Source organism: Poecilia formosa, unplaced genomic scaffold (assembly GCF_000485575.1).
Source record: "Poecilia formosa unplaced genomic scaffold, Poecilia_formosa-5.1.2 Scaffold186, whole genome shotgun sequence".
In the NCBI taxonomy this organism is placed as follows: Eukaryota; Metazoa; Chordata; class Actinopteri; order Cyprinodontiformes; family Poeciliidae; genus Poecilia; species Poecilia formosa.
Window position 1 is genome coordinate 1,138,597 of NW_006800125.1, and position 27,023 is coordinate 1,165,619.

The 27,023-nt window shown below is 37.6% G+C and overlaps 3 protein-coding genes across 5 annotated transcripts in view; 2 read left to right on the forward strand and 1 right to left on the reverse strand.

The window, feature by feature from the left end:
• LOC107837889 (RNA-directed DNA polymerase from mobile element jockey-like) overlaps nucleotides 1-571 on the forward strand; it is a 2,150-nt gene extending 1,579 nt beyond the window's left edge. Inside the window, exon 2 of the mRNA XM_016678573.1 lies at nucleotides 320-571. Within this exon, the coding sequence (XP_016534059.1) occupies nucleotides 320-571 (252 nt within the window). The remainder of the gene's footprint in view (nucleotides 1-319) is intronic.
• Nucleotides 1-9,820, forward strand: part of gpr84 (G protein-coupled receptor 84) — a 20,626-nt gene extending 10,806 nt beyond the window's left edge. The window contains exons 1-3 of one of the 2 annotated variants that reach the window (XM_016678574.1): nucleotides 910-945; nucleotides 6,468-6,672; nucleotides 7,924-9,820. In XM_016678574.1, coding sequence (XP_016534060.1) covers nucleotides 7,931-9,109 — 1,179 coding nt within the window. In that variant the 5' untranslated portion in view covers nucleotides 910-945; nucleotides 6,468-6,672; nucleotides 7,924-7,930 and the 3' untranslated portion in view covers nucleotides 9,110-9,820. Of the gene's footprint in view, nucleotides 1-909; nucleotides 946-6,467; nucleotides 6,673-7,923 lie in introns of those variants that run through there. The other variant, XM_016678575.1, reaches the window with a different exon arrangement.
• Nucleotides 9,821-13,426: 3,606 nt separating this feature from the next.
• Nucleotides 13,427-25,863, reverse strand: stat2 (signal transducer and activator of transcription 2). Of its 2 annotated transcripts, none has more exons than XM_016678670.1 (25): nucleotides 25,622-25,863; nucleotides 25,043-25,184; nucleotides 24,801-24,945; nucleotides 24,453-24,548; nucleotides 24,019-24,111; nucleotides 23,825-23,903; nucleotides 23,614-23,693; nucleotides 23,104-23,255; nucleotides 22,858-23,016; nucleotides 22,662-22,751; nucleotides 22,050-22,109; nucleotides 21,899-21,919; nucleotides 21,711-21,804; nucleotides 21,484-21,531; nucleotides 21,324-21,407; nucleotides 21,111-21,209; nucleotides 20,892-21,027; nucleotides 19,098-19,150; nucleotides 18,771-18,856; nucleotides 16,930-17,066; nucleotides 16,640-16,828; nucleotides 16,083-16,137; nucleotides 15,793-15,884; nucleotides 13,844-14,084; nucleotides 13,427-13,772 (listed from the first exon to the last, which is right to left on the reverse strand). In XM_016678670.1, the coding sequence occupies exons 2-24, from the start codon at nucleotides 25,171-25,173 to the stop codon at nucleotides 13,858-13,860; spliced, it is 2,406 nt and encodes an 801-aa protein (XP_016534156.1). In that variant the 5' UTR covers nucleotides 25,174-25,184; nucleotides 25,622-25,863; the 3' UTR covers nucleotides 13,427-13,772; nucleotides 13,844-13,857. The 2 variants fall into 2 exon arrangements, with proteins under 2 accessions (XP_016534156.1, XP_016534157.1); XM_016678671.1 differs by having other exon boundaries at nucleotides 25,043-25,220.
• Nucleotides 25,864-27,023: the final 1,160 nt, after the last annotated feature.

A 27,023-nucleotide genomic window follows, 5' to 3' on the forward strand; every position in this document is an offset into this window, starting at 1 on the left:
ACTGAAGAGTAATATTATGATTGTAAGGACCAAGGAGAATCAGAAGTTGGTACTTCCAGATTTCTTCTTATCGGGTGTTGTTCTTAGAATTTGTACTGCTGTGAAATATCTGGGTCACTATATAACTGATGATTTAACCGATGACATGGACATCAATAGACAACGGCGTTTAGTGTATGCACAAGCTAACATGCTGTTACGTAAGTTTCGGATGTGTTCTGTCCCAGTCAAAGTGGCTCTCTTTAATGCATTCTGTACCCCACTGTATACTGCTCACCTCTGGAGGCAGTATAAACGAAGTACTCTACAGAAGCTTAAGGTAGCCTACAATGACGGAATGAGGTTGCTGCTAAGGATGCCGAGATGGACCAGTGCTAGTCAGTTATTTATCGGTGTTGGGGTCTCCACTTTTCATGCTGTGTTGCGATCTCTTATGTACAGGTTCATGGGGAGGCTATGTGTCTCTACAAACAACATTATCTTGTTACTGATAGACATCTCACGAAGTTCAGTCAGGTGTAAGTCCAAAATGTGGACTCACTGGCGATGTAGCCTTATGGCAATTCAATGACTTGGTTATGTGATTACTGTATTTATAATTTTCTTTTTTATTACTGTACATTTTCTTTTTTTTTCTTTTACTCTATGGACCTATTTTGCGTCTTTAAATAAAGTTGATTGATTGATTGATTAACATGAATATGAACAGCGCAATAAACGTGAAAACAGCCGGGGCCTCTCTTACATGTGCGCTGCGCTCTGACACCAAAGGTCCCTTACGCAGAACCTGGAGGCTGGGGGATGGGAGGGTTCAGGCCCGGGCATTAGGGGGCATTGCCCGCCCACGGAGTCAGCTGTGCCCACCCCACCCCCCGCCACCCTGGACTGTTTGTTGTTTTTACCTCAGAATGGCCAACTCTCTGTTATTCCTATATTGTTGATACAGTAGGGGCTTCCACAGTTTCCATATCTGTGTCATCTGTCACTTTTTTCAGCAGTTAAACCGTTTAATATGTTGTTAACACGTCGTAACCAGTTTTTCCGAGCCGCCTTTAAACACAACATGAGTGCTAAGACGCTCGCTGGGTTTACACCTGTGCGGCAGCGAAGGAGACCTGCTGCTGCTGTCAGAGCTCCTCAGGTGTGTGTTAGAATCATGGCAGCAAAACGCAAAAAACTTAGCACAGTTTTTTCCCCAAACTAATTGACTGAGTTGAGTGAAGCTGCAGATAATGTTAGCTGACTAGCTAATACCAGTACAGAACCATACGCTAGAGTAGCCTACTGATGTTGTTTATGTTCAAAAGTGGGTAGTACATGTTACATTGAGTAATTTATTTGAGGGAAAAAAGTGCTTATATCAGTAGTTTTACTGCACTGTACCGTTTTCTTTTACTTGAGTAATATTATTGCTATGTATTCATTTTGCCCCCCAAAATAAACTCATGCCCCCCCTCGTCTGGAGCCGGGGGTTTTTCATTGGGATTCTATGAGATATGATTGATATAAATTGTATAATTGTGAAATCGAACCAAATTGACACAGGTATGTTAATTTTTATATACGAATAAACATCTGAAAAAAAATGTACCGTGAATTTATATTCAATGCCCCCTGATCTTTTATATGTACATCTGGAAAAAATAAGAGCCCACTGCACTTAAACTAATTACAAACCTCCTGGTTCTTCCACCAAATATTGATTTCTGAACTCTTCCTGAGTTAAATCATTAGTATTGTTGTTTCTAAATGAATATGAATTTGTTTTCTCTGCATTGTTTGAGGTCTGAAAGCAATGCATCGTTTTATTTTAAACCACTTCTCATTTTCTGCAAATATATACTAAATTTTAGCTTGGAATTTCAGAGACATGTCAGTAGATCATAAAATAAAATAACAATATTCACTTTATTCAAATGTATACCTACAAAAAGTAAAATCTGAAAAACAGAACATTTTAAGTGTTTTCTTAATTTTGACCGGCAATTCCAGTACATAAAATCTTTAATTTAAACGATGCCATTGTATCTCTACTGTATTTTTAAGGTTTGAATTTCCACTCTTAGCTCAGCTAATATGCAGCCTCTAACAGGCTCTCTTTCCCCACCACACATAGTGTCGATTCAAAGCTTGTGATAAAATACAATCTGAGGCTTTATACCAATGCATGCCACATTTTTCAGATTTTTTGTGCAAAATAATTTGCAAACTACATATCATTTTGCTTCCACTGTAACTCAGTGTGCTAGTTTGTGTTAACTTGTCCTGTAAAATCCCACACATATATGTAAGTGGAATACTTTAAATGTTAGCATTTAAGTGTGTAGAAATATTGCTAAATGCTTCACGATAAACACACCTTAATGATTCATAAATGCATGATGAAATCACCGTACTGTAACAGCGTTAAATGGTTGGGCCGTATGTGAGGCCCATGTTGCTGTGGGGTATGAAATCCAGAGCACTCACCCTTCCCTCCAGACCTAGGGATGTGCCCCACAGTTTGGGAACCTTTGGTATAAAGTTTGATTTGATTGTCGTCGTGAATCATAACTATGACTTTATAAAACCACTGATGTGAACAAGGCACACAGGTTTCCTGTAAGACTGGATGAAACTGGTTTCATTTTATTTTATGTCCAGCAGCTCCAGTTACACAAGGTGTTTACGTTTTAACTGTGTTTAGCGTTGAACTTTATAAAAAGTTGTCTAGTTTGCAGCCATTGTGTAACTATGAACTTCAGCTTGGCTCTACATTTGCTTTGTTGTCTATTTTTATTTTTGACCCGTGTCTTTACAGGAAGGTCTGTGTTAACCACACAGTGACAGAAACAGGAAGGTCTTGTAGTTTATAATAACCAGTCTAAACCTGAAATGTGTGCAGTCAGATTTCATCTGTTTGGTCTNTCAAGATCGGAATACAGAGGTTAAGCCCAGGATTGGGGATTTTAAAGAAGTCCCGTCACGAAAACAGCGCCAGAAGCTGGCAATAACCGGAACCAGTGTGGATAATAACATCCCAGTGGTCAAAACTAGGGTGGTGAGTGTTTTTGCAACTCGATTTGCACCCGATCTTGAAACGGATACCTTACGCTCGTATCTGGCTGATAAACTGAGGAAGTCCGTGACATGCCGTAAAATTGAATCCACTCAGAAAAGATTCAGCTTGTTTCATGTTACTGTTGAATGCGAAGATATGATGGATTTGTTTGACCCACAACTATGGCCAGCTGGTGTCTTTGTTCGTCGCGTCTTCGAGGCCCGTAGGTCCAGAGAACCAGAGGAAAGGTCTTCTGGTGAGTCTCTGAAGCGTGTGGTGCCCACTGTGTCCGATGCGCGGTTAGAGAGTCCGTGAGCTATCGAGTCCATATTGGCAGATGGACATTAATATTGTCTCTTACAATGCAAGAGGATTGCCTGTTGGAACTAAGGAGTCGGATAAGTTACACCGTCTAACTGTAAATACTTTATTGGCGAACTGTGACGTCTTGTGTGTTCAAGAGACTTTCTTACCAAAACAGGATTTGGAAGGACTCAACTTTCTACATGAAGACTTTTATGGTGTGGGTGAATCTACTACTGATCTGACAGATGGAATAGTTCATGGTAGAATACCTGGTGGGGTTGCTATTTTATGGAATAAAAATCCGTTGATTAAAGTGCTCAGATTAAACGTCGATTGGGCCATTGGAATTGAGTTTAATGAAAATGACCGGAGGGTGATAATTCTTAATATTTACACACCGTACGAATGCCACAGGAATGAGGAGGAATATCTTCTTAGGTTATCTTATATTACGTCTGTTATTCAGGACAATGACTCATCCTGTTTCTTAATTGTGGGGGACATGAATGCAGATATTTCTGATGAAGGTTCAATATTTGCAAATCATCTGATGCAATTCTGCCTTGATAATGGTTTGGTGTTATCTAGTAAGGTGTTTCTACCTGAGAACAGCTTCATGTATGTCAGTGAAGCATGGGGCACAACCTCGTGGTTAGATCACTGTATTTGTACACCTGATTCTCACCAATCTATCAAATCTATGAGTATAAATTACGGGCTCTCGACCTGTGATCACATGCCACTCTCAATTTCTGTAACTTTTGGTAACCTGCCAGCTGTTCAGTCTGTTCACAGGAGCATGAATGATAGAAAACTAGACTGGTCTAAAGNTTAACCACACAGTGACAGAAACAGGAAGGTCTTGTAGTTTATAATAACCAGTCTAAACCTGAAATGTGTGCAGTCAGATTTCATCTGTTTGGTCTCCATTTGATATAAATTTGTGCTCTTTGACGTGTAAAGTATTTTGGGTATAATTATAACAGTTATTTGGAACTCCATCATTGAAAACAAAAATCAACATGTACTTCAGATTTTATTTTACCGTAGTTTTGAGATCTTGTCCTGAATGTTTACTCCTAATCTCTGATTCTGTCTCTTTTTCCCTCATCACTCCTCACCTCTCTTTGCTAAATAAAACAGGCTTGGTACGTTGACTTGTATGGATTTTAAGTGTTTTATTAATTTAATTTCCAGTTTAACGATCCTAGTTTCTGTGTACATCTATTTTTTTTTTGAGACTGTAAATCAGTAAGGTTTGATCAACTATCTAATATTATTATTTTCTAGTATTAAAGGCTAAAGGGGAACACACAAATAACTTATATTTTATATTTTAATGACATGTTTTAATTTCTCTCATCCTAAATTTAGAGCTAAAGTTGAAAAAAAAGCCTTTAATCATTTCCTCTTGTTGGGTCACTTCTGTATTGTGAAGTAGCTGAGTTGGACTTACCAAGTTTATGTGTGATGGTCTACTTCAGACAAAATGGAAAAACATTTACAAATGTTGGGTCTTTGCTAAGTTATTCCATGCCAAGAGTTCAAAAGCCTTTTTGAGGTCAGAGTTTAATTATAACAATTATTGAAAACAAAAAAAACAAGCTGTCAGAGTTAAATTATGGTGTCTAGACTTTGATTCATCCACAACATGAACAGCAAGTGATTTTGTGGAAGACTCCTGGTCTTCTTACGTTGGAGTTTTTGGGAATCTGAAGCTTGGTGGTGTAGATGCATCTTGGGAATTTTCTGACCTCCACATTTTTAAACTGCACAGCAGCTACATACATATCAGGACTCTGCAGTTTGTCTACGTCTCAAAGACGGGGGAAACACCTTGAACCAAGGTGTGAAAACTCTTCATGCATTGCTCTCCTAAAGACGCACCTTCAGGAGGGAATGACTGACAGTGACTCACAGAACAAACGGGTGGGTCAGTGAATCACGTCACCTTTTAGCTCCCTTCAGTTCATTTCGTTTACATGATGCCAATTCACAACGATTATCTCAAGGCACATAGGAAACGTAACTATTTAATAACACGATTATGTCACTAGAAGAATTGATCTATCAATAGACGTCCAGCTGATTGAACTGAGTCATTGACCTTTAAACAAACACTTCTACTCAGGAAGCATGTGTGGTTTCAACAGAAAGGAATGACTGACTGCCTTTTAAGTCCTAAACATAGCGGCAACGGTCCAGCCAAAGCTGCAGTACCGTTATTCTGCCACACGTTGCGCTATCTGAAAAATTCCAACAGTTTCTGGAAACAACTTGCTAGATATTGAAAATTCCTGCTGTTATGGATAAATGAGCAAATATATATTTACTCACAGGGCATTTAAAGAACTGCATACAATTAAAATAAGCAAAAAATAAGCAGACGGACATTTGAAACTTAGGACACAAAGGGTTAACAGGAAGGAACGGCTGTCAGCAAAGCCAGAGTTAGAAGAGCTAATCCAAGTCCTACTTTAGCTAAGCTGAGGCTCAACAGATAGTTTTGTAAGGGAGACCTGTCCATAGTGTACCAAGAACCTGTAACACTAGTCATTAAAATGATAAACTTCTTGCTTAGTGAAGCAGAACAGCTCTTTCTGTAAACTTTGTCCTTACATGGTCAACCAGAAATTCAAAGAAAGCAGAATTATACTATTTTTCTGCATGAAACTTAAAATCTAAACATACAGTTTCTCTTTTATATAAATGCTTCCTTTTTACTTTTATTTATTTTTCATTGCAAAAGTAATTTTGTAGCTTAAGTGGAAAGAATAAAAAATGTGAATCTAAAGTTATTGGCAGAAGTTCCCAGTGGCTTCCTGTAAAAAGTCCTAGTTAAAGTTAAAATGGGCTGGACTGAGTGTCATAACTACTTAAAACTCATGATCAGAAACATGTTTTAATGCTCAATGATTACATGTTTTCTGGATTTACAGTTTTGCTCCTCATCTTGTCTGTGAAGTGCCACCATAACATGATTTGTGTTTTACTTTGGACTGTAGTTTAGGGTGTGAGTTTCAGGGGTTATAAAGGCTTTGAAACATTAACCATCTGAGGATTTCTTTTCTCAGATAGGATCCCTCTTACTAATCTTCTGTTTTTTCATTAAGGTATTCAGGTCTACGTTAAGTTATTTCAAGGTTCTGCTTGAGAAGACAAGAATTTCCGCCTGCAGCAAAAAAAAACCAAGCGTATTGCAGCATCGCAGCCTAATAAAGAGGATCCACAAGAGCGGTGATTTCAGCAGGAAGAGAAACACGCAGCCAGTCAGAAGAGCTGAAGAATCACTAACAGACACAGCAACTACAAGACAGACAGAGCAGGTAAGAGCTGCGTCTCATTTCCTTTCAATATGCTTAATTTTCCATCATATTTAGGTCAGGTGCCTCATTATCAACAAATCAGGCGGTTTTCTGTGTTTATTATTAAATGCATTTCACTGATTGAGAAGGAAAACATAGGTGTGATGTTTACAGAATGTTTTATTTCAATGCTCTTTTTCAAGAACGCTGAAGTTGTAATTGTAAAACCATTACGCTTTCATTGACTTTGTGGTTGAGTTCAAGGTTTATTTGTTCACTAGTTGGAGGGAATTTTAATAAGATAAAGTACTTTTATTTATGTAGAGACGTTTGTGTTGTGATCATCTCCACTCCTTTCCTTCAGGGTGTCTATGCGATCTATTCATCATCATTCGGTGCAAATGATGATATTGTTGGTTTTATTAACCACAGATGTCATTTAAACTTTTCAAATTATATTGGAGACCGTTCAGTGTAACATGCATTGCATCCTGTGTGTTTTAGTATGTATTTTACTGCAAATATACAGTGCTTACAAAGTATTCTTTTCCACATTTTGCTGAGTAATAACCTCAAATGTTGAGTTTTATTCAGGTCCTAAGTGAAAACAGTGAATAGTTTTAAAGGGGAAGGCAAATGCTGCATGGTTTTCAACGATTTTACAGATATAAATCTAAACAAAATGTTGCATTATTTAGTATTCAGCTTCCCTGAGTGAATCCTTTGTAGAGCCAGCTGTTGTTGTGATGATAGCTGTAGATCTTTTGGGGTTTGGTTCCACCAAATAAGCAATTTTAGAGAGTGAGATTTTTGAAAATTAGTTCACTCAATCAGATTAGAGGGAGACATCGACTTTCAAATCTTAAATATATTCAGATATATTTTCACACACTGATCTAAACTCCTCTATTAGTAAGTAGTTTTATTCCAGGATTGGTCTATAACTGTCTGTTCATGACATATATATAGTTCTTGGTCGTATTATAAAAGTGTAGAAAAAGCCAATAGTCTCTTCTGCTGTAAATTATGAACCACATTTATGTAAATATTTTACATTATGCAACAAAATCACAAGTCTATGTTCCTCCACTCAGCTAAAAAGAAACCAAAGTTTTGTCAAAGCTAAAACCTGCACCAGTGGTTTCAGGCAGAGCAGCAGAGGGAAGTGGCGAACTTATTTTGTCTACCTGCTATATAACTTCCTTCTCAGACAAACCAGTAACCTGCTGTGAGGTCAGTCAAAGGAAACCAACTTCTCTATTATTTCCACAGCATAAAGATGAACTACACAAACCAAATGGAGGACAGTAACTTCTCCTGCTACAGCTCCTCGGTGGTGGAGTACCGGTACTTTGCCGTGGTGTGGGGATGTTTTGTGACCATCGCTGGAACTGTGGGGAACCTGATGACCGTCCTGGCCTTCGCCCTGGACTCCCGTCTCCAGACTCGCTTCAACGTGCTCATCGTTAACCTGGCGGTGGCTGACCTTCTTTACTGCACCATCCTGCAGCCCATCTCTGTAGACTCCTACCTGTACCTCAGATGGCGTACCGGTCAGGTCTGGTGCCAGATCTTCGGACTGCTCCTCTTCCTCTCCAACTCCGTCTCCATCATCACCCTCTGCCTGGTGGCGGTGAGCCGATACCTCCTGGTTGCTAAAAGAGCCGTTTTCAACCGCGTGTTTTCCAACCTTGGACTTACTTTACTCGTGGTCTCAGCTTGGGGTCTGGGTCTGGCCAGCTTCGCCCCGCTCTGGTCTGTTTACGTGTTTGTGCCTCAGGTCTGCACATGCAGCTTCCATCGTACCAAAGGCCGCCCCTACTCCACCATCCTGCTTTTCCTCTATTTCTTCATCGGTCTAGGATGTGTTGGAGTCTTCTACATGCTCATCTACAGAAAAGTCAGGGTTGCATCAAAAGCCCTGCTCCGCTACAGGCTGAGTAAACGCTCTTCTAGGAAGAAATCTGCTCCTTCAGCTCAGGGGACGGACGATAGCGGAGTGGAAAGTGGTGTGGGGAAGACATGTAGCTCAGAGATTAGCAGCCAAGCAGAACCAGACCAAAGCACACATGATATCGAAAAGGCTATCCTCCCACCTCAGAGCTCAGCTCTACCCTTAAAGTCATCAGACGACAAGCTAGAGACCCACAGCGCTGCTCCTGTTTCACAGTCTGCGACTCCAGATGATAATGAATTCAAACGTGTGACCCGCATGTGTTTTGCCGTTTTTCTCTGCTTTGTGTGCTGCTTTGTCCCATTTATGCTACTAAACATAGCGGACAAGGAAAGCCGCGCCCCGCAGATGTTGCACATGTTCTGTGCCAACCTCACCTGGATCAACAGCTGCATTAACCCTATTCTGTACGCGCTCATGAACAGACAGTTTCGGCAGGGCTACAGCGAGCTGCTCAGCCGAGCTGCTGCTCCTTTCACCCGCTTCTGCAGCTGCAAACCATAGAGCCTACTTTGACTGATCCACGGGTCCACAGTGTCCATTTCAGGCTTCCTGGTTTCATGTCTTCTCTGGTTCATGCAACAGGGCTCTTTCTCTCAGGGAAAACATCCTCTGAAAGCTACCAGTGTTGACTTGTTATTGTGTTTATTAGGACTGGACTTACATGACTGAAAAAAAACTTATGAAGTCGATAATTATCAATGCAGATAATTATTAATACATTTTTTGTTTTAAATATCTGAAATGCTGTCAAAGCGGTGGCATGACCTTTCCTGTTTTATCCGCACTTTCTGCTCTACGCCATTGGTTTTTATTATTAAGCAGTTATGAGAAACCTTAAACTCCTACTGCGCCAAGTTGTTGCTAGGGAACCAAAGTTGGAAAGAATTTGAAACTGCTGGCTGCCCAGCAGGTTGTTCCTAGGTAACCAATGAACGAGTTAGTTGATTCCACCAACTTTGAGAGGTTGGTAGTCTTTTCTCTGCCCACATCTCCCACAATGCTTTGCGGTTCTGGATGGGAGTTCGTTTGATCAAGTAAAACAAAAAAAAGAAAAAAAGCTGATTTTAAATCACAGCTCCTTCACTTACATTCTTATATCTCATAGATATTTACATCTATTTTGAAGTATAAATTTAGGTCACACTTTACAATTCAATGTGCAGATACCTTTGTACACCACTATATGTTGTTTGTTGTGTAATAAATTGTATTTTTTTTAAGAGGTTGCCTGTGTCGTGACGTCATTCAGGATAAGAAGGAAAAGCAGGGTGCTTTGTCATTACGGCTTGTGGAAATGTCCATTACATCACACCAGAAAGAGCCATCGTTGCTTAACTATATATGTCAGGACAGTCCCAGCTGGCACAACACTCCAATAATTCAGGAACTTGCTCTGTCTCAACACTGTCTCACTTGTGCTGACAAAGCATGACTAAAGCTCAGGGCTCAGGTGATTTGGCCTTTATGATGATATAAAATGGGTAGAATATGCATGTGCAGACATGCTAGCGATCTGTTGAAGCCTCCATCTGAGAACACAGACGACGTTGTCTATGGCTGTTTTCTTGACCCAGTTTTGTTTAAAACACTTTAACAGCAGCAAGCCACTATGTGACTCATAAAGGTAATACTTAGACACTCTTTCATCTGTAATTTACTTCTGTCTGTTGACTAAGTGATTCATGCACACAGTGATGACCTCTGTAAGAAAACATAAACATTCATGCAAAAATGATAACATCCACTCTGAAACATATTCAAGGTTACTTTAAACATCCTTATCAAGTTTTTGACACGTCATCTCAAGTTTTTTGAAATATCTGCCTAATTATCAATAATATTGAGTAAAAGCAAAAAAATAACATAAATAAAGTGACCTAATATTTTATCCTTCTCAAACTTTTGAGGTAGTAGCAAAAAGACAATATGCTGACAGTGAGTCTTTGCGTTGCATGTTCCTGTAACGTCTCTCACTTTAATAAATAATTATCTAGATTATTCTAGTTGATCGGCCGTCTATTTGAACAACAAAAACTTTGACTGTGACGGCAACAAAAAAAAGGAAAAAAACGTTTATAAACTTAAGCATCTGTTGGTACAAGTTAAGAACTCCACACTGAAATAATGTAATTATCTAGCTTAATGATATTTTGCTGACTTTTTATCTTTTAAACACAGAGTTTAGGCCGACATGCTCAGCTCTCTGAGCATTGTCACACTTATGTCTGTAGGATATTAATATTATTGAAATTCATTGAGCCTGTTGATCTAAACCTCTGGACTCAGATGTTGGGTCCACTACCCTCCCTGCATGTCTCCATGAGGTACTGCATCCAGGTCTCACAAAATGAAAAACTACGAACTGTAACTTACAACCGAACTGATTTACATAAAATATGACAGGGTTTTTAAAAAAAAGCTAAAGAAACAAAGCTGCAGTCTTTTAACAAAAATACATTTTTAGAGCAAAAAAATCAACTTGTTTAAGTATTTTCAACACTAAATGTACAATAATTAGTTGTCACTTCAGATCTACCCAACGATCAGAGCATTTAAACTTTAATTTCCTGTCAATATAAAATACTTTTAAAATTTAAACCATTATCAGTCCTTAGTTGAGTGATATTTCCAATATGTTTAACAGTGTGATGAATTATTCTATTGTCTGATTTGTACTGAGTAATTTGATCAGAACATCAAATTTACTATTGTAAAATGATTTCATCAAACAGACACAAATTATGTGTCAATTCTGGGACTTTTAAAACCTAAAATGAAAAGACTGAAAGACATATCTAAGAAAGTAAAAAGTATGGTGTCATAAACTACTTCAAAAATGTGCATTTTTTCATGTTATCCACACGTGAACAGCCTTCAAACAGCGATCCACTAAGAAAAGATCAAGAATTTGACATTTAGACCCTGGATTATCTAGAAATGGTTTTGCCTTTTTTGTATTTATTATTGAGAGATGATAAAACATCTATCACATGCAGCCCCAGTTTCAACTTTGGTCTTTTCGAGACTCCTTATGTGCAATAAACTAGATTACTGCTACACATTTCAAAACAGGAAAGTTTTGGTGAACTTCCACTTTAAGCCTGAAGCAACAAGATGTGCAAATAACAAAAAGGTGAACAAAGGCTATTGTTTCTTAGCACTGCTCGATTAGATGGAAATGTGTTACCAAGTACAAGATTTGAGTCTTCTTTTAGTATCCGTAAGGAAGCAATCTAATTGTATTTAAAATTCAGAGTTTTTAACATTTTCTTATTTTAATTTTGAATAATGTAATTTTTCTACAGACTAATTATGTGACACTACAAGTCTGTTTGAACCTGACACAGAAGTAGAATTAAGGAGTATTATACTAGGCAATATACATTTATTAGGCAGGGGATAAAAAAAAAAAAAGTCACATTAATATTTTGTTTTTTCAAAATTCCCTGTGAGACAAATGTTCCTATCAATCTCAAGAAAAAAAAATAATGTAACTGAAGCACTCATAAATGTATTGTCTGTTCAAGTTTTAATTAGTAATCCATGACTTTCTGTCTTGTTTATCGTGCAAACGGATTGAGAACCTTAATGTAATGCAAATTATAAATTCTAGAAAAACTCATTAGGACTTCATCTGAATCCTGAATGCAGGTTTTTGAAAATTATTCAATGTGAGATTACGTTAGAAAAATTAACGGTGAGTTTAAGATCATCTGCACGTCTTTAATAGTTACGCCGACAACTTTGTCCACATCTATACCAAAACATTTAAGCAGAATATTCTTTTAACCAGATGGATATTTTTTATTTTTATGTTATGCTAAGTAAATATGTATGATCTGTGATCATAAATAACTTGTTCAGTCTGTAAATCAAGACGTGAGACAAATCAAATTGTTTCCTTTCAACAAGCTTTATTACATAAACCAAGTGAATTAAACTCTCCAGAAGAAGTACAACAGTGTATAGAACAACTGGATTTAAATCTGAAAAAAGACAGCTGATTAGAAACAATTCACATTTCACCGAGAAATATAAAGACTGAGATTAAATAGAGTACTACAGTAAAACAGACTTTTTACCAAAAATGACAAACTATTTGAAAGTGCAAGAGTAGAAAATATATGCAAAAAGAGTTTATACAGGTAAATAAATGTTATAAATGCAGAAAGGAAGAGCCAAGCTTTGGGAAAACAACATGTTAAAGGTAAAACAAGAAAAAAGGGTGAATTTTTACTACACTTTCACTGAGATTATGTTGATTAAATTGAGTGAATTCAAATAGACTATATAAAAATAAGGTAACACTTTATTTGAAGGGGCTTGAATAAGACTGACATGACACTTTCATAAACTTGACATAACACCTGTCATGAACATGAATAAACCTTCATGAATATTTATGACTGTTGTCATAAAGCGTCATTCGGTAAATTATGACACTTTTAATACAAAGTTGACATTATTCAAAATGTCTTTGTTATGACAACTTGACATTAACCAATAAATCATTACTGTTCAAACTTTACCTTTAATAACATAAAGTTACCTAATTTTTAAAGTGCAATCAGTAATACTTTTATAACAAATTTATATCAGTAATGATTTCTTGGTTAATGTCAAGTTGTCATAACAAAGACATTTTGAATAATGTCAACTTTGTATTAAAAGTGTCATAATTTACCGAATGACGCTTTATGACAACAGTCATAAATATTCATGAAGGCTTATTCAAGTTCATGACAGATGTTATGTCATGTTTATGACGGTGTCATGTCAGTCTTATTCAACCCCCTTCAAATAAAGTTTTACCAAAAATAATCAAAGGAGTGCCTTGTTCTAGGACAATTCTTCACAGGGTTTGTGTACTTCCAGCTAAAAACATAACAATTAAAAAAATACAAGTTTGAACCCAACAAAAATAATTTAAGAGCCACATTTTCAAGATGAAGGGATCTTCAAAGTGCTTCATACAATACCTCCCACCATTAAATATTTTTTCTGCTCCTGATCTTTAAAAAATGAGTTGATACAATTCCAGGTTTAAAACCAGCTCCTTCAGTCTTTGACGTTTTGTTTGCATAAATATTAACGGGCGGAGAAGATTGACAACAACTTACCCACATGATAGGAAAGTCAATGAGCTGTTGTGTTTTATATTCAGCTTGTTCACTGCATAACAGTTCTATATAAGGATTTTGCAAATAGGGGTCAGCATATTAGTAAAGTTATGGCCGGCATACACAGATCTACTGGAAAATGCCTCCGCAAATTTGTGCAGGCAGGAGGCTGGGTGCTAAAAGGTTGTTGAAATCAGCCAGGAATTGGTCGGGCTGCTGCTGTATGAAGTCAGAATCAGTGAGGTTCGGGTACAACAGATAATTGTTGTCCAAGGGGTCAAGAGAGGAGCTGCTCAGCATGGGATCCTGAAAGGTTTCCAGCTGTGACTGCAGAAGACGAGGCTCATCCTCTTGTTCTAGGCGGGAAGAAAAGCCAGGAAAGAGAAAGTTATTGCTTTGCTTTTGGTTGCTGTGGCTGCATTTGGGTCGTTATGACTCTGATTTTAAAGGGGAAGTGAGAGTGATACAAAATGGTATTTGGTCATGTGCACAAAATAAAAAAAGAAGGACTGATTCAGCATGAAAGAACAGGAGAGAAGAAGTTGAACCAAGTATAATTTATCACCTGTAGTTCAGGTAATACAGCAGCAGCAAGGCATAAACAAGTATGTTAATAAAACTCAAAACAGAAGATTTGAGGAAGTAAAGACGCAGTAAATAAGAAGTACTTCAGTTGAAAAGGTGAAACCAAGCCATTCATTATTTTATTAAACCCCGAGGCATTTTTCCTCGGGGTTTAATAACTGTTAACTTTAATGATTATCACTTCCAGCTAATGAAAAGCAAAAATTCAGTTCCTCTGAAATCAAAGCATTAAAAAAAGGATTATATAAAATAAATAAAAGCTTTCTGAAAAGTTTGTCTGTTTACTCCACTGTATAGACTCAATAGCTTTTGCATGAATTACTGCATTAATGCAGCATGGCATGGAGGTGACGAGCTTTGCCACTGCTGGGTCTGTTAAGGAAGCCCTGGCTGGTTTGACACCGCCTTCGGCTGGCCTGTGTTGTCTGATCTGCCACCTCATATCTTCTTCTTGGCAACACTTCACAGATTTGGAATGCAGATTAGGTCAAACCAGTCTATCATTCATCGTACTATTCTGGTAATTAGAGCAGGAATTTGGCGGTACGGGCTGGTGCCAAGTCCTGCTGGAAAATGAAATCAGAAACTCCGTAAAGCTTCTCAGCAGAAGGAAGCATGACGTTCGCTAAAATGTCTTGCTGGACAGTTGCTCTGACTGTGGTCTTCAGAAAACCCAGTGGACCAACACCAGCTCCCCAAACCATCACTGTCTGGAAACTTAATGCTGAAAATCAAGCAATGTGGATTCTGTGCCACTCTCCACTGTTCCTCCAGACTCTCGCACATCGATTTCTAAATTAAATTTAAACCTTGCAGTCATCTGAAAGCAGGACTTTGGACCAGTTTTTTTTTTTTTCATAGGCCTTTATTTTAGGAAGGTGTCGCACATTGGTCCTTTCAAACAACTTAACACTACATGGAAACAAGTATGAGTGTTTAACATAATTCTGAAAAAAAACAAAAAAAAAAACAATTAGAAGTATACTATTAGTTTTAGTTATCACATAATCATTTTTCTAACTCAATACCTGGTTCACTGCTTCATTATGCTAAAAAAAAAAGACTAAAATATCTTTAGTTTTCCCAATTAATCCCCACTCTTTTGGATGAAATGCAGATTTTACTTTCATGAAGTGAAATGCAAAAAGCAAAACCTAAATGCAGCCAGACTGAATGAACATGTTAGTAACCATCTCATGTAACCCAGACACCCGAGAGGTTTTGTGAGAGCAGAGGACAACAGGCATGAGCATGCAGAAGAAACGTCCCACAACGGGAGACATGCTCAGCGGTATCACAGCCATCACTTAGTGCATGCTCCCCACCGCTCCCAAACACCACAAAGTCAAACTAAAGCAGTTTAGCTTTAGTTTGACAGTGCTAAAGCAGACTAAAGCAGTGACAGAGCTCTCTGATGATGGGGTTGATTGGTTTGAAGGTTTTCAGCTGGATTTGACAGCAAGGAGAGCCAGGACTCACCAGCTGCCTCTCCATACAGGCCATTCATTGGCTCCAGGCAATCGCCCTGTGTCATGTCACAGGACATGGGTGACCTAGCTTCCAGTGAGTTCCTACATGACCAATGACAAACAGCCATTACAACCAGTAGCTCATATTATTAAAAAATTAAGTGGGTAAACTATTTCTTTTGTGTTTTTTTTTCTGTTATAAAAGGGAATAATAGGGTTAGGGTTTTTTTTTTTTTTTTTTTTTTTTTTTTTGACAAACCAATGCAAGCCAGCCTCATTCAAGAAAAGAAAAACACTTACTCTTTAGAAACAAACATCAGCTTGGTTTTGATGTACTTCATGTAAGGATTGTCAGCTGAAAAATTCAGAGAAAACATTCAATTTTATGCGTTTGGCCACAATAACATGTAAAAATATCTACACTGCAAAACCTTACCAAGTAATTTTAGTCTAATTTTAGCACACTTGAAATAAGACAAAGCTAACTTGCAAGAAACCTTTCAGCAACATAAAGAGGCTTCTTTTAAATCAATAATTCATTAATATTGACGAAAAAGTACTAGCTGAATTGGCAGATAACTTTACTTGAAACAAGACATTTTTCCCATGTTATAAGCAAAATTGTCTGTCAATGGAAGAAGTGAATTTTCATCAATATTAAGGAATTAGTGACTTAAAACAAGCTCAGATCTCTTGATGAAACGTTACTTGAAAGTTTGTTTTGTTTTATTTCAAATGTTCTAAGACATTTGCACTAGAAACTAGTCCAATAGTACTTGGTAGGATTTTGTGTTTTTTGCAGTGTAAAGAACATTTGGGTGTAAATTAAACTTTGCAGAGGCATGTGAAACCCATACCTCCAGTCTTGTCAGTGTACCACTTTCCAAAAGCTTCATCTTTTGGAGTGTCGGGATACAGGAAAAGTAGAGGATTTTCCGGGATGTTTTCGGCTTCCAAAATCTGGAAATTCCTGATGATTTCGTGGAATGGGATCTGGCAAAGGTCAGTTTTTGTGAAGGGCTGGACCGTTTTTATATAAGGCTCACCTACAATTAATGACAACGATACAAGAGTGATAAAATAGAAAGAGTAATAAAACAGCTTTCATTGGTGTTGAATGTATTGTGAAATAAAAAAAATGTCGAACCAGTTGAGTCCATTTCCACCCAGGAGAAGGTGATTCCTCCCACCACACTTTCACTGAAGCGCAACAAGAAAGTGCCTCTTTTCTTCTTCTTGAGAAGCAGTTTTTCTTTTCCTCTGCTCACAAAACCCATAATGAGGCTGCATGTAGAAAGACAGAAAAAAAACACTTTACTCTTACTCTTTTGTGTTTGTTTTTATGTTGAATTATGTAAGGTGACCTTGATTGTGAAGAAAGGCGCCTACAAATAAAATGTATTATTATTGTTATTATTATTATTATTATTATTATTATTAATTCAGAAAACCAAACTAGATCACGTTCGTCCTAGAGGCCATTTATCTAAAACAGGGGTCCCCAAACTTTTTCCTGCGAGGGCCACATAACAGTTCCCTTTTCTGGTCGGGGGCCGGTCTTAGTTTTTCGAGAAAGAAACGTTAGAAAACTTCTATTGGGGGGCAGGGAGCTGGATTACTGCCAACGACATATTCGCGTTTGTAGATAGATTTTTACCCAGAATGCAAATGGAAAAAAACCGTGAGCGAAACGGTGACTGGTATATATTCCATTGAGGGAAACTAAGTTTCATATCTGCTCAAGAGCCCCCCTGGTGGTTGAAGAAAAATCCACATATATATGAAAAACACTGAATGCTCTCTGGTATTGTTCAGGGGGCCGGACCAAATGAGGAGGCGGGCTGGATCCGGCCCGTGGGCCGTAGTTTGGGGACCCCTGATCTAAAACGTTTGAAAACTGATTTTAAGAAAATCCCATATCTGCAAAATTCTGGTTGTTTTGTATAACATTTTGTATTGTATGTTTCAAAATAAATACCAAACAGCCACATACTTTACAGAACTTCTAAACATATCTACACAGCATGAAGTGTTGTGTTTTTCATTGGGATTCTATAAGAAAGGATTTATGCAAATTGTGTAATTGTGAAAGGGAATCAAACTCTGAAAATAAACATCTGAAAAAAATGTACCATGAATTTATATTCAACACCCCCTCATCTTTTATATATATACATATAAATCTGGGAAAAAAATTAAGAGCCCTCTGGACTGAACCCGATTGAAAACCTCCTGGTTTTTCCACAAAATACTGATTTCTGAACTCTTCCTGAGTTAAAACATTAGTTTTGTTGTTCCTAAATGAAGTTTTCTTTGCATTATTTGAGGTCTGAAAGCACTGCATCATTTTATTTTGACCATTTCTCATTGTCTGCAAATAAATACTAAATTTTAGCTTGGAATTTCGGAGACATGTCAGTAGATTAAAAGAACAACGTTTGTTTTACTCAAACATTTACCTGAGTAAAGTTTCTCTGATTCTAATCTTTAAAATCATTTTCATCATTTCAAGTGGCAATGGCATCGTTTAAACCTTTAATTTAAACGATGCCTTTGCATCTCTACTGTATTTTTAAGGTTTGAATTTCCACTCTTAGCTCAGCTAATATTCAGCCTTTCCCCACCACACATAGTGTCGATTCAAAGCTTGTGGTAAAATACAATCTGAGGCTTTATACCAATGCATGCCACATTTTTCAGATTTTTTGTGTAAAATAATTTGCGAACTACATATCATTTTGCTTCCACTGTAACTCAGTGTGCTAGTTTGTGTTAATTTGTCCTGTAAAATCCCACACATATATGTAAGTGGGATACTTTAAAATGTTAGCAGTTAAGTTTGTAGAAATATTGCTAAATGTTTCACGATAAACACACTTTAATGATTCATAAATGCATGATGAAATCACCGTACTATAACAGTGTTAAATGGTTGGGCCATATGTGAGGCCAATGTTGCTGTGGGGTATGAAATCCAGAGCAACTCACCCTTCCCTCCAGATGTTCTCCAGGTAGGATTTCACCATCGCCAGGATGCCATCAAACCACACCCAGAAAGTGTCAGGACCATTTTCCTGAAATTAACAGAAAAAAAAAATTATACAAAAATGATCAATATAACAGAATAATAATACAAGTTGTGTAAATGTAAAACGTTCCTAACATTTCCAAATGTGCACACTAACTATGATTATACAGGAAAAAATGAAAGACAAATTAGAGTTTAGGTGCATAAATGCAAATGTTGCATTAAATGGTGACGTTGAACATTGTAAAACATTATTTTGCAACAAATTATCTACTTTCCATTCTCACCTTTGAAAACTTTGACCATGTCACTTGGCAGATGTCGTAGTTCTGCTGCTTCCCTGGCAGAGCACAGAGAGAAAGCTGCATTATTCATGTCCATTCAGGTCCACTAGCTCTTAGAAAACATGTCTGAAGCCAAAAACACTGAACTGTGCTGCACAACCCTTATCATTATGAATTCCTGTGGAAGTCTAGGCAGGTTTTTACAGTCTTCTGCAGACAGCTACGTGAAAAACATAAGCCCGCCCACTAGACATTTTAATGTCTTTAAATGACAAAATTACAGCTTCAGATGAGCACTGATGCATGGCTTATTGAACTGACTTATTTAACAGAGGACAAAAAGGCTGCAGGGGCAAATGCTTATTTCATGAAGTCATGGAGCTGGATAACGTTTGGGAGACAGATTTCACTTGGACGAGAAAAAAACACTTTGATGTGACAAAATAACACAATGCTGTGTTTTGTCTTGTTTTTGTTTTTTCCAAAAATAACAGTGCAATTAGATGTTAATGGTAAGCTAAACGTGTCATGCGCCGTGTATCGCTCATATTTAAATACCTCTGGGTATTTTATTACTTTCTACTATAAAAAAAAACCTTAAGACAGCCACAAGGTACTTTATTTTTACTGTATGTAGTTGCTGCAAATCTAAGCTGTTAAGAATTACACTTCACTTCTTTATTCCCCAACAAAGAAGTTTATATTTGCCAGCAGTTTAGTCTCAGACTGAAACAAAACAAAGATAATGCTGAAAATAAAGGATGTAAAAAATACCAGAATATTAACTTATTATTTCCCTAGTATTTAAAGACGGGTACAACATCCACAGTAGCTATTACTGACACAACTAAGGTCATAAAAATGTTTTCCTGTCCTGGATCTTCCATGTAGACCTTAGGAAAATAACTGATACAGCTGCAAAGAACAGATAAGTCAATGTTTTTAGTATCAAAATGCCCTTTTTTAATCCCAGAGAGAACACAGAGAGCTGGAGACCTACAAACGTTACTCAGTTACACCAACTAGGGAGGATTATAAGAATTGGACAAAATATTGTGAGAAGTTTAGGAAGAGAAACTTAAAACATTTCACCCGGGTCATACAGTTTGAAGGGCAATTGCACCACATAGCAAGGAAATGTATAAAACCTCTGAATTTCAAGAAAGTTAAGAAACTATCTAAAAAAAATTATCTCTTCTTTTTCTGGCATTCAGAGGTAATTTTGGTAACTGATCTAAAACTGGGAATGTTTAATTTAATCTAAATTAATCTTAGGTTATATTATGTCTGACTGTGGGAAAACATGTCTATGTCTTTTTAAATCGTGTATATAAATATTTTTGTTTCAATTAAGTTAATGATAATTTAAAACGAGCCTAATAATTTCCATTTACATGTTTGTTTTTCTCATGTCTCTCCTTCTACCAAAGACGGACTGACAAAAGGCTTCAGTCTGGTGCACTGATTTCAACTGGCCCCTTTTTTTGCAGGACGATTTGGTTTAGAGAGATTTCAGTGTCCATTTTATTTGTTGTTTTGTTTAATTATTTTGGATATTTAAAATGTCTTCCGATTCCAGTGTTAAATGTTTGTTAGAAATGTAAGTACTTGCATTATTATGTAATTACCCTTATATTCCTTGAAAATCAACTCAAAACAAAATGATTGTGAATTGCAATAACTTCTGGGACAATTTATCTTCCAGAAAAAGTCATTATCCTGACAGGCCTAATTATACATTACAAACGACACATTTCTCTCAGAACAAACTTCTTAATTAACTTTTCAAGCATTTACCAAACAGCTTGTGTGCAATCATTTTGCGCTGATCATCATCCAGACCACGTTTTGTGGCAGAGAGAAACTGCCAGCTCAACATCTCTCCAAACTGCGGCCAAGGAGCTGCAGGAACGGTGGCGAAGAACATAACATCCTGGGCAAAGATGTGGATATTAACATTGTTGACATTGTTAGCAATATGCAAAGTGGTGTGAGGTAAAGAGTGCGACTTTTCACCTTTGGATCCAAGCTAAGCATGTTGAACCAGAGGATAGACGCCCAGGCACTTTGCTGCTGGCTGGAGTTTGATATAATCACCACAGGAAGGGAGGAGGCCTGCAGGGGGGAGGAAAGGACAGGTTTAGTGCAGGTCGTGGCTGTGCTAATGATTAACATCTCTGCTGTTTGTTATTAAGAGATGTAAATCAAAAGAAGGAGCAAAAACCTCACCTGCAGCTCCACTGAAAAGCCCTTCAGGTCAAAGACAGTGTTGAAGTAGATGATGTGCAGCTCCTCTGTAACACTCAAAGAAATCTGTCCAAGAACACACCATCAGATCAAACCCATGACGAAAAAACAACTGAGGGTTTATTGATTTAATTTAACTCACCTCACTGATTCCTTTTCCACCCCCTCCAGACTTCTGCTCCCTCAGAGACTAAAAAACAAACACTTGAGGTTAAAGTTGTTCTGGCTATGAAAGTTTGCCAGTGACTACTCTGACAATTTGACAACATTTACTGTTAAACATGAATGTCTCACTGTGTTAAACTTAAATGCTTTAGAAATATTAACTAGTTAGCATTCACAAAGTCTTTTCAAACCATTAATACCCACCAGATGTCTGAAGTCTGCAACCATGCCTCCACTGAGACTCTCAGCCATGTTCAAATCTTTGGTTGCAGTTCCCAGCACATTGAAGCGCCGATATCTACAAACAGACCCGCCATTAGTGGAAACAAAAAAAAAAAAAAATCTACCCAGATGTTCTTGTTAGATTGAGGCTGGAGAGAAACAAAACTCACCCTTTGATCTGAGGAGCCTCCCTACATTCAAGGACACAGAGACGAGGGCAGCGACCAGAGAGAGGAAATAACAAGTCATTCGTTATCACATGAAGGAAAAAAACTAAAGGCAGAGGATTACTTCTGTGAGCGCCAATTAAAAATGTCTTACCTTGACATGGATACATTCACTTTCATGGAGTGGTTCAGTTCAGCAAACTTAACCAGAAGTCTAAGATTTGAAGTGTCAAAACAAAGAACGGCTTAGATTGAAGCTTATAGTGCAGAACAGTGAGGTGATAGATCTAAGTAATATTTACAGAAACAAAACAGAAAACAAAAAAATCACTCAGAATTAATATTATTATTATGTGATAAGTTACAATAAAATTAAAATAGTTGTAAATTTGCATGTTTCATAAGTCTATAGAGATACACGAATCAAATGGTCAGAGATCGGATTAGGATGATTTTCTGCTCTGATTGTTGATCACAACTTTTGATCTGGTATAAAGTATTAATAAAGATAATCTTGTAATTTGTCAATTTTCTCTGGATTCAAAACTAGAACATCTATCAAAGAACCTGCAGCACTTCCTTAAGTTTATATGGTTTTCAGGGAAAAAAATCTGAAAGTATCAAAAATTGTTTCAGCAAACCAGAATACAAAGAAAACCATTTTGCACAACTTTATAATTACAACTCTGAAAAACAACCAATAACTCTCAAATATATTTTTAATATGTATAAATATTCAAAACACTTCACATGGTGCAACACTGACCTTGTCTTAACGGAGAACTGGACATTTGTACGCAAAACCAGGGGGCCCTTTCCCTGAGGCATGGACGGCTGAGTCTCGACCACAAACGAACTTGGAAGTATCATAAAAAAATATATATATATATATCAGAGGATTTTCACAAAAAAACGACCCCAAATATCAGCAGAACAAAACAAACTGCCTTGTAATGGCATACCTCTTGAGTAAGTCTTTAAGAAGAGCATCGGTTCTCTTATTTAGTGCAGGTTTTTGGGCCTTTATGGGGTCGTTTTCATAGGACATTTTTCCCATTAACTCGTCCAGCTTATTGAGAAACTCACGGACCTGGAACAGGCACATTGCCACGCAGGTGAACCTGGAAGACAAAGAGAATCAAGACTTAAAAGCTGTAGATGGAAATAGCTCATTCATAAAACTTAATTTATAAGGGGAGAAAGCGTGCCATTTTTCCAGCTGATCCAGGCAAACATTGTCTGGAGCGCCGATGCAGGATTTCTGCTGCCTCCTCTGCCAGTCCACCAGCTCTTTCCGCACCAACAGATTGATCAGGTCTTCAGCCCGGTCCAAAAGCTTGTTCAAGTCTGCTAGAGTGCTCTAAACATTAAATATACAAGATAAATAAAACATTTATACAATATGCAGGGAAAAACAGAGATACACTGATCTGGCTTTTCATGTTTGATATCAATTTGAAGTTTTTCTTGAGGTCTGAACTGCTGATTCCACCAGAACTAAAACCCTTAACTTGTGCTGTAGATTGCTTAAAATCAGCAATAGCTCTTAATAAAAAAAGATAAGATGAAATATAAGTGCCTAACCTTTATCTGACTTTAATGAATTCAAGAAGAATGCATCAGAGTATAAGTTTATAGACTGAAAACATTAGGAATTCTTTTATTAAAGCTGCTTTTAATCGCTAGTTCACAATTAGTAAATAGTAACAGCTTCCTACCTTCCTATACTCATTCAGTTTGTTGACTAGAGACTGAAACATTTTTATCCGTTCATTCTTCTGTGCCTCATCTGTCACAGCTGCATGAGAATTTCCATTGTGGGTTGAAAGTTTCCATGTAAGACAAAAGAGCATGAAGCTGTGATTCAGACCACAGTATTACTCAGTGTCAGAGAACGAAAATAGAATTAGGAGTCTTTAATGTCCTGACCTTCCATCTTGTGGGTTTGATATTTAAAATCAAACTCATCTTGCTGCTCCTCCAGGCATATAATTGCATGTTCCAAACACTATGTGCCAAAACGTTCAGCACGAGACAGAAAATTAGAAAAGATCAGTGAGCACGATATATAGTTTATCAATACAGAGCAAATCAGTCACAACACAAAATAACACTGTCTTCACCTGCACATCGTTCCTCAGTCCAGCCATTTTGCGTTCAAGCTCCTGCTGACAAGTCGTCTCCATGGCTTCCTGCTCAACTTGCAAAAGCTGCACCTGAAACAAAGGAGCGGAGGGGAATTAAAGGCTGGGAAAACCTACAACAATGTGATAAAGTGTTAATGTAAAAGTATCAACAAGCAAAAAGTACAAAATAAATAGCAGCAATCAAAACAGTCTTTGAATTCAGACTGCAATGTTGTGCATATTGATATTGAAATTTAATGCATTGTGCAACACCAGGCTGACAGATCTCAGTCAGGCATACATCAAAAGAAACATAAACAGTGAATGCCACTTCTATTATTGTGTTGTGCAGCAGGTGTGGTATGTCCCCTTTTAGTTGCATGTACAGTTGTTTTACTAACATACATTAGTAAAATGTGAGTTGCCCAAACCTGTTCACTCAGCTCGGCACTGTTCAGGATTTCCTTCTCTTTTTCCAGAAACCACTGGATTGTGCTTGCCAAAGCACAGGGCTCATCTTGATACCTCTGTAAGACACACAGGTCAGGTGAGGATTTAAAAAAGAATGAGGAACCGTTACTGCAAACAACATAATGCATGTGGTTAGAGCTGCAATGTTAATTACTTCGCTAATGCTTATCTTTACAACCAAATACACTTGAGGTGACGTCAATGAGAACTCAATGTTCCCTTTGAACATAATGCAAATATATATAAAAAAAAACTCAGAGCAACTCAAAAGAAAAGCAAATACCTGGGTGGTTTTTATTTTTACACACCTGGAAGCTTTGTTTATAGCGTCTGATGTTGTGCTGCTGTAAGAATGACTCCTCCTGAACAAAGCGGCTGTGCTGGATATCCAGATTCTCCAGCAGAACCTGGTACAGCACCATTGCAAGGCCGTAGTCCCTAGCTGCTCGTTCCCTGAGAAGAATTAACACACCATACAGACGGGGAGTAAGTTATGTGCAAGATACAGTGTAGTAATAAATAAACAACATTACAGGTATTAGTGTCTTACCACTCCTGCTTCTCTATCCAAGCCGAGAGGTAGTGGCGAACATCCATAGGCAAACCATCCCTGTCATACAGCTCATGAAGCTGCTGCCAGTAAGTAGCAGAGAGCTGCCTCAGTCTGTCCCACTGGGCCATCCTGAGATTCACTGGGAGTTACAACAACGTGCAAAGAAACACACAGGCTGAAAAAACAAGCAACAAACAACTGATCTATTACTCTCAGTAATGGCTTTCAGATAGATCTGACAAGTTGTAGGTCACATGCGAGGGAACAAAGTGCAAAGTATTGAACAATCTGGCGAGTTTACTTCACTTATTTGTCCCACAGTAGGGAAATTCAAGAGTGACAGCAGCAAAGTGTCTAGGCATCGAGGCATGAAGGTTCACACAACGATACAAATATTACACAAAATACGTAATACTTGACTGCAACTTCTTTTTACAGTAACATATAATGACTGCAACTACATGCTACAAAACCACTAATACTGATTCGAGTTTATTTCCCGAGCTGCAGGATTTTCGAGGACATGTCAACACCTTTAACCGCGTTAAGCACCGCAGTAGCAATATGTTTACTCACCTTTACTTAAGTTGTCGCAGTCCACGTAATTATCCAAGTAACTAGCAGCTAAGCTAGAACAAATGCATAGCCAGCAAACACTTTAGGCTTCGCAAAGAGCCACAACTGCTGCTGTATGTTAGTAAAACAACTACCGAGTCGGAGAAGGTGTGTTAATGTTATTTCCCCTTTCTTTTCCTCTTGTTCTGTCTCTAATTGGACAGCACTTTCCCCTCCTAATGTGTTATCGAGAGAGACCCTCAGGCGCCATTTTGGCTCTTGAGTATCAGACGTTGGATGAAACCCGAGAGCCGAAATGCCGTTACCCGTCACACAGTTTCCGTTCCAGCTCCTAGCTAGGACCTGATTGGTCGAATCGTTCAGAGGGCACTGCATTTAATTGGTCAATTTTCTACGTCGATCAATAGGGAGGGGAAGAGACAGCAAAATAGAAACTTACGGCGCTGTTGTTGCCATTATCGCTTCCCAGAAATGACGTCGAGGAACCAAACCCGAGCATGTGACGCACCAGAAATCACATTCAAGATTATTTATTTAAGCAACGGTAACTAAGAACATTTAATTGAGCTCCACCTTGCTTCCATTTCAGCTGCTTTATATGTGACCGCACACAAAGTAAATACGTGACTTTTATGTTGTAAATGCATTGTGAGCCGTACTTAGCTTTAAGTGAAATGTTAAACAACTTGTTCCTTTTTATGTGATTTACTATAGCTTGTAATTTGCCCTATAATGACGTTAAAGTAAGGTATTACTATGTGAAATTGGTGCATAAAAAGTTAAAGTTAAAACACAATCAACCAACAATGAAATATTTAACATAATTTCGATTTTTTAAAAAAATTAAAAATTATTTCTTACTTTTGTTCTCAATAAAAAAAAAAATCTGATTATTAATTACTCCCGGTAGTGCCAAGACACATCACATCCCAAAGAAAATCTTTAATCTGTACTAGACAGAAAAAGAAAAGTAAATGTGCATCTGTTGCATTTCTGCTCCTTGATAATTATTAGCATATAGTGGATATTATTTTAGAACCATACATTTAACCATACATCATATCACTAGATGATTTTCTTGTTCAAAATTATGTAAGGAAAGCAAACTTTCTAATCCATAAAAACACTATTACAGAGTGTACATATACACGTAGTCTGTTTTCTTTACATAGGTAGGCTAGCCCTTGTCTTTGTCTCCATTTCTGCAACAGCATAAATTCTTTGCATGCCTTTAGCTGCAATTGTGAGTGTCAAGTTCACATATTTACATAAAATGATACCTTTGGGTTTATAACTCATAGATTTATTACATTGGTAAACATGTACATAGAGCAAAGATCACAGAATAACTCACAGACTACAGTGTCAGGAGTGTAACCTACGTAGTAGGTCTGTTGCTCAC

Bases quoted from the DNA above. Each gene is read 5' to 3' on its own strand.
- stat2 (XM_016678670.1), bottom strand. From the start codon at position 25,173: ATGGCCCAGTGGGACAGACTGAGGCAGCTCTCTGCTACTTACTGGCAG. The intron at 24,549-24,800 runs GTGTGTAAAAAT...TGTGTCTTACAG, and splicing joins GCTATAAACAAAGCTTCCAG to AGGTATCAAGATGAGCCCTG. The intron at 21,805-21,898 runs GTGAGTTTTGTT...GTCTGTTTGTAG, and splicing joins GAGGCTCCTCAGATCAAAGG to ATATCGGCGCTTCAATGTGC.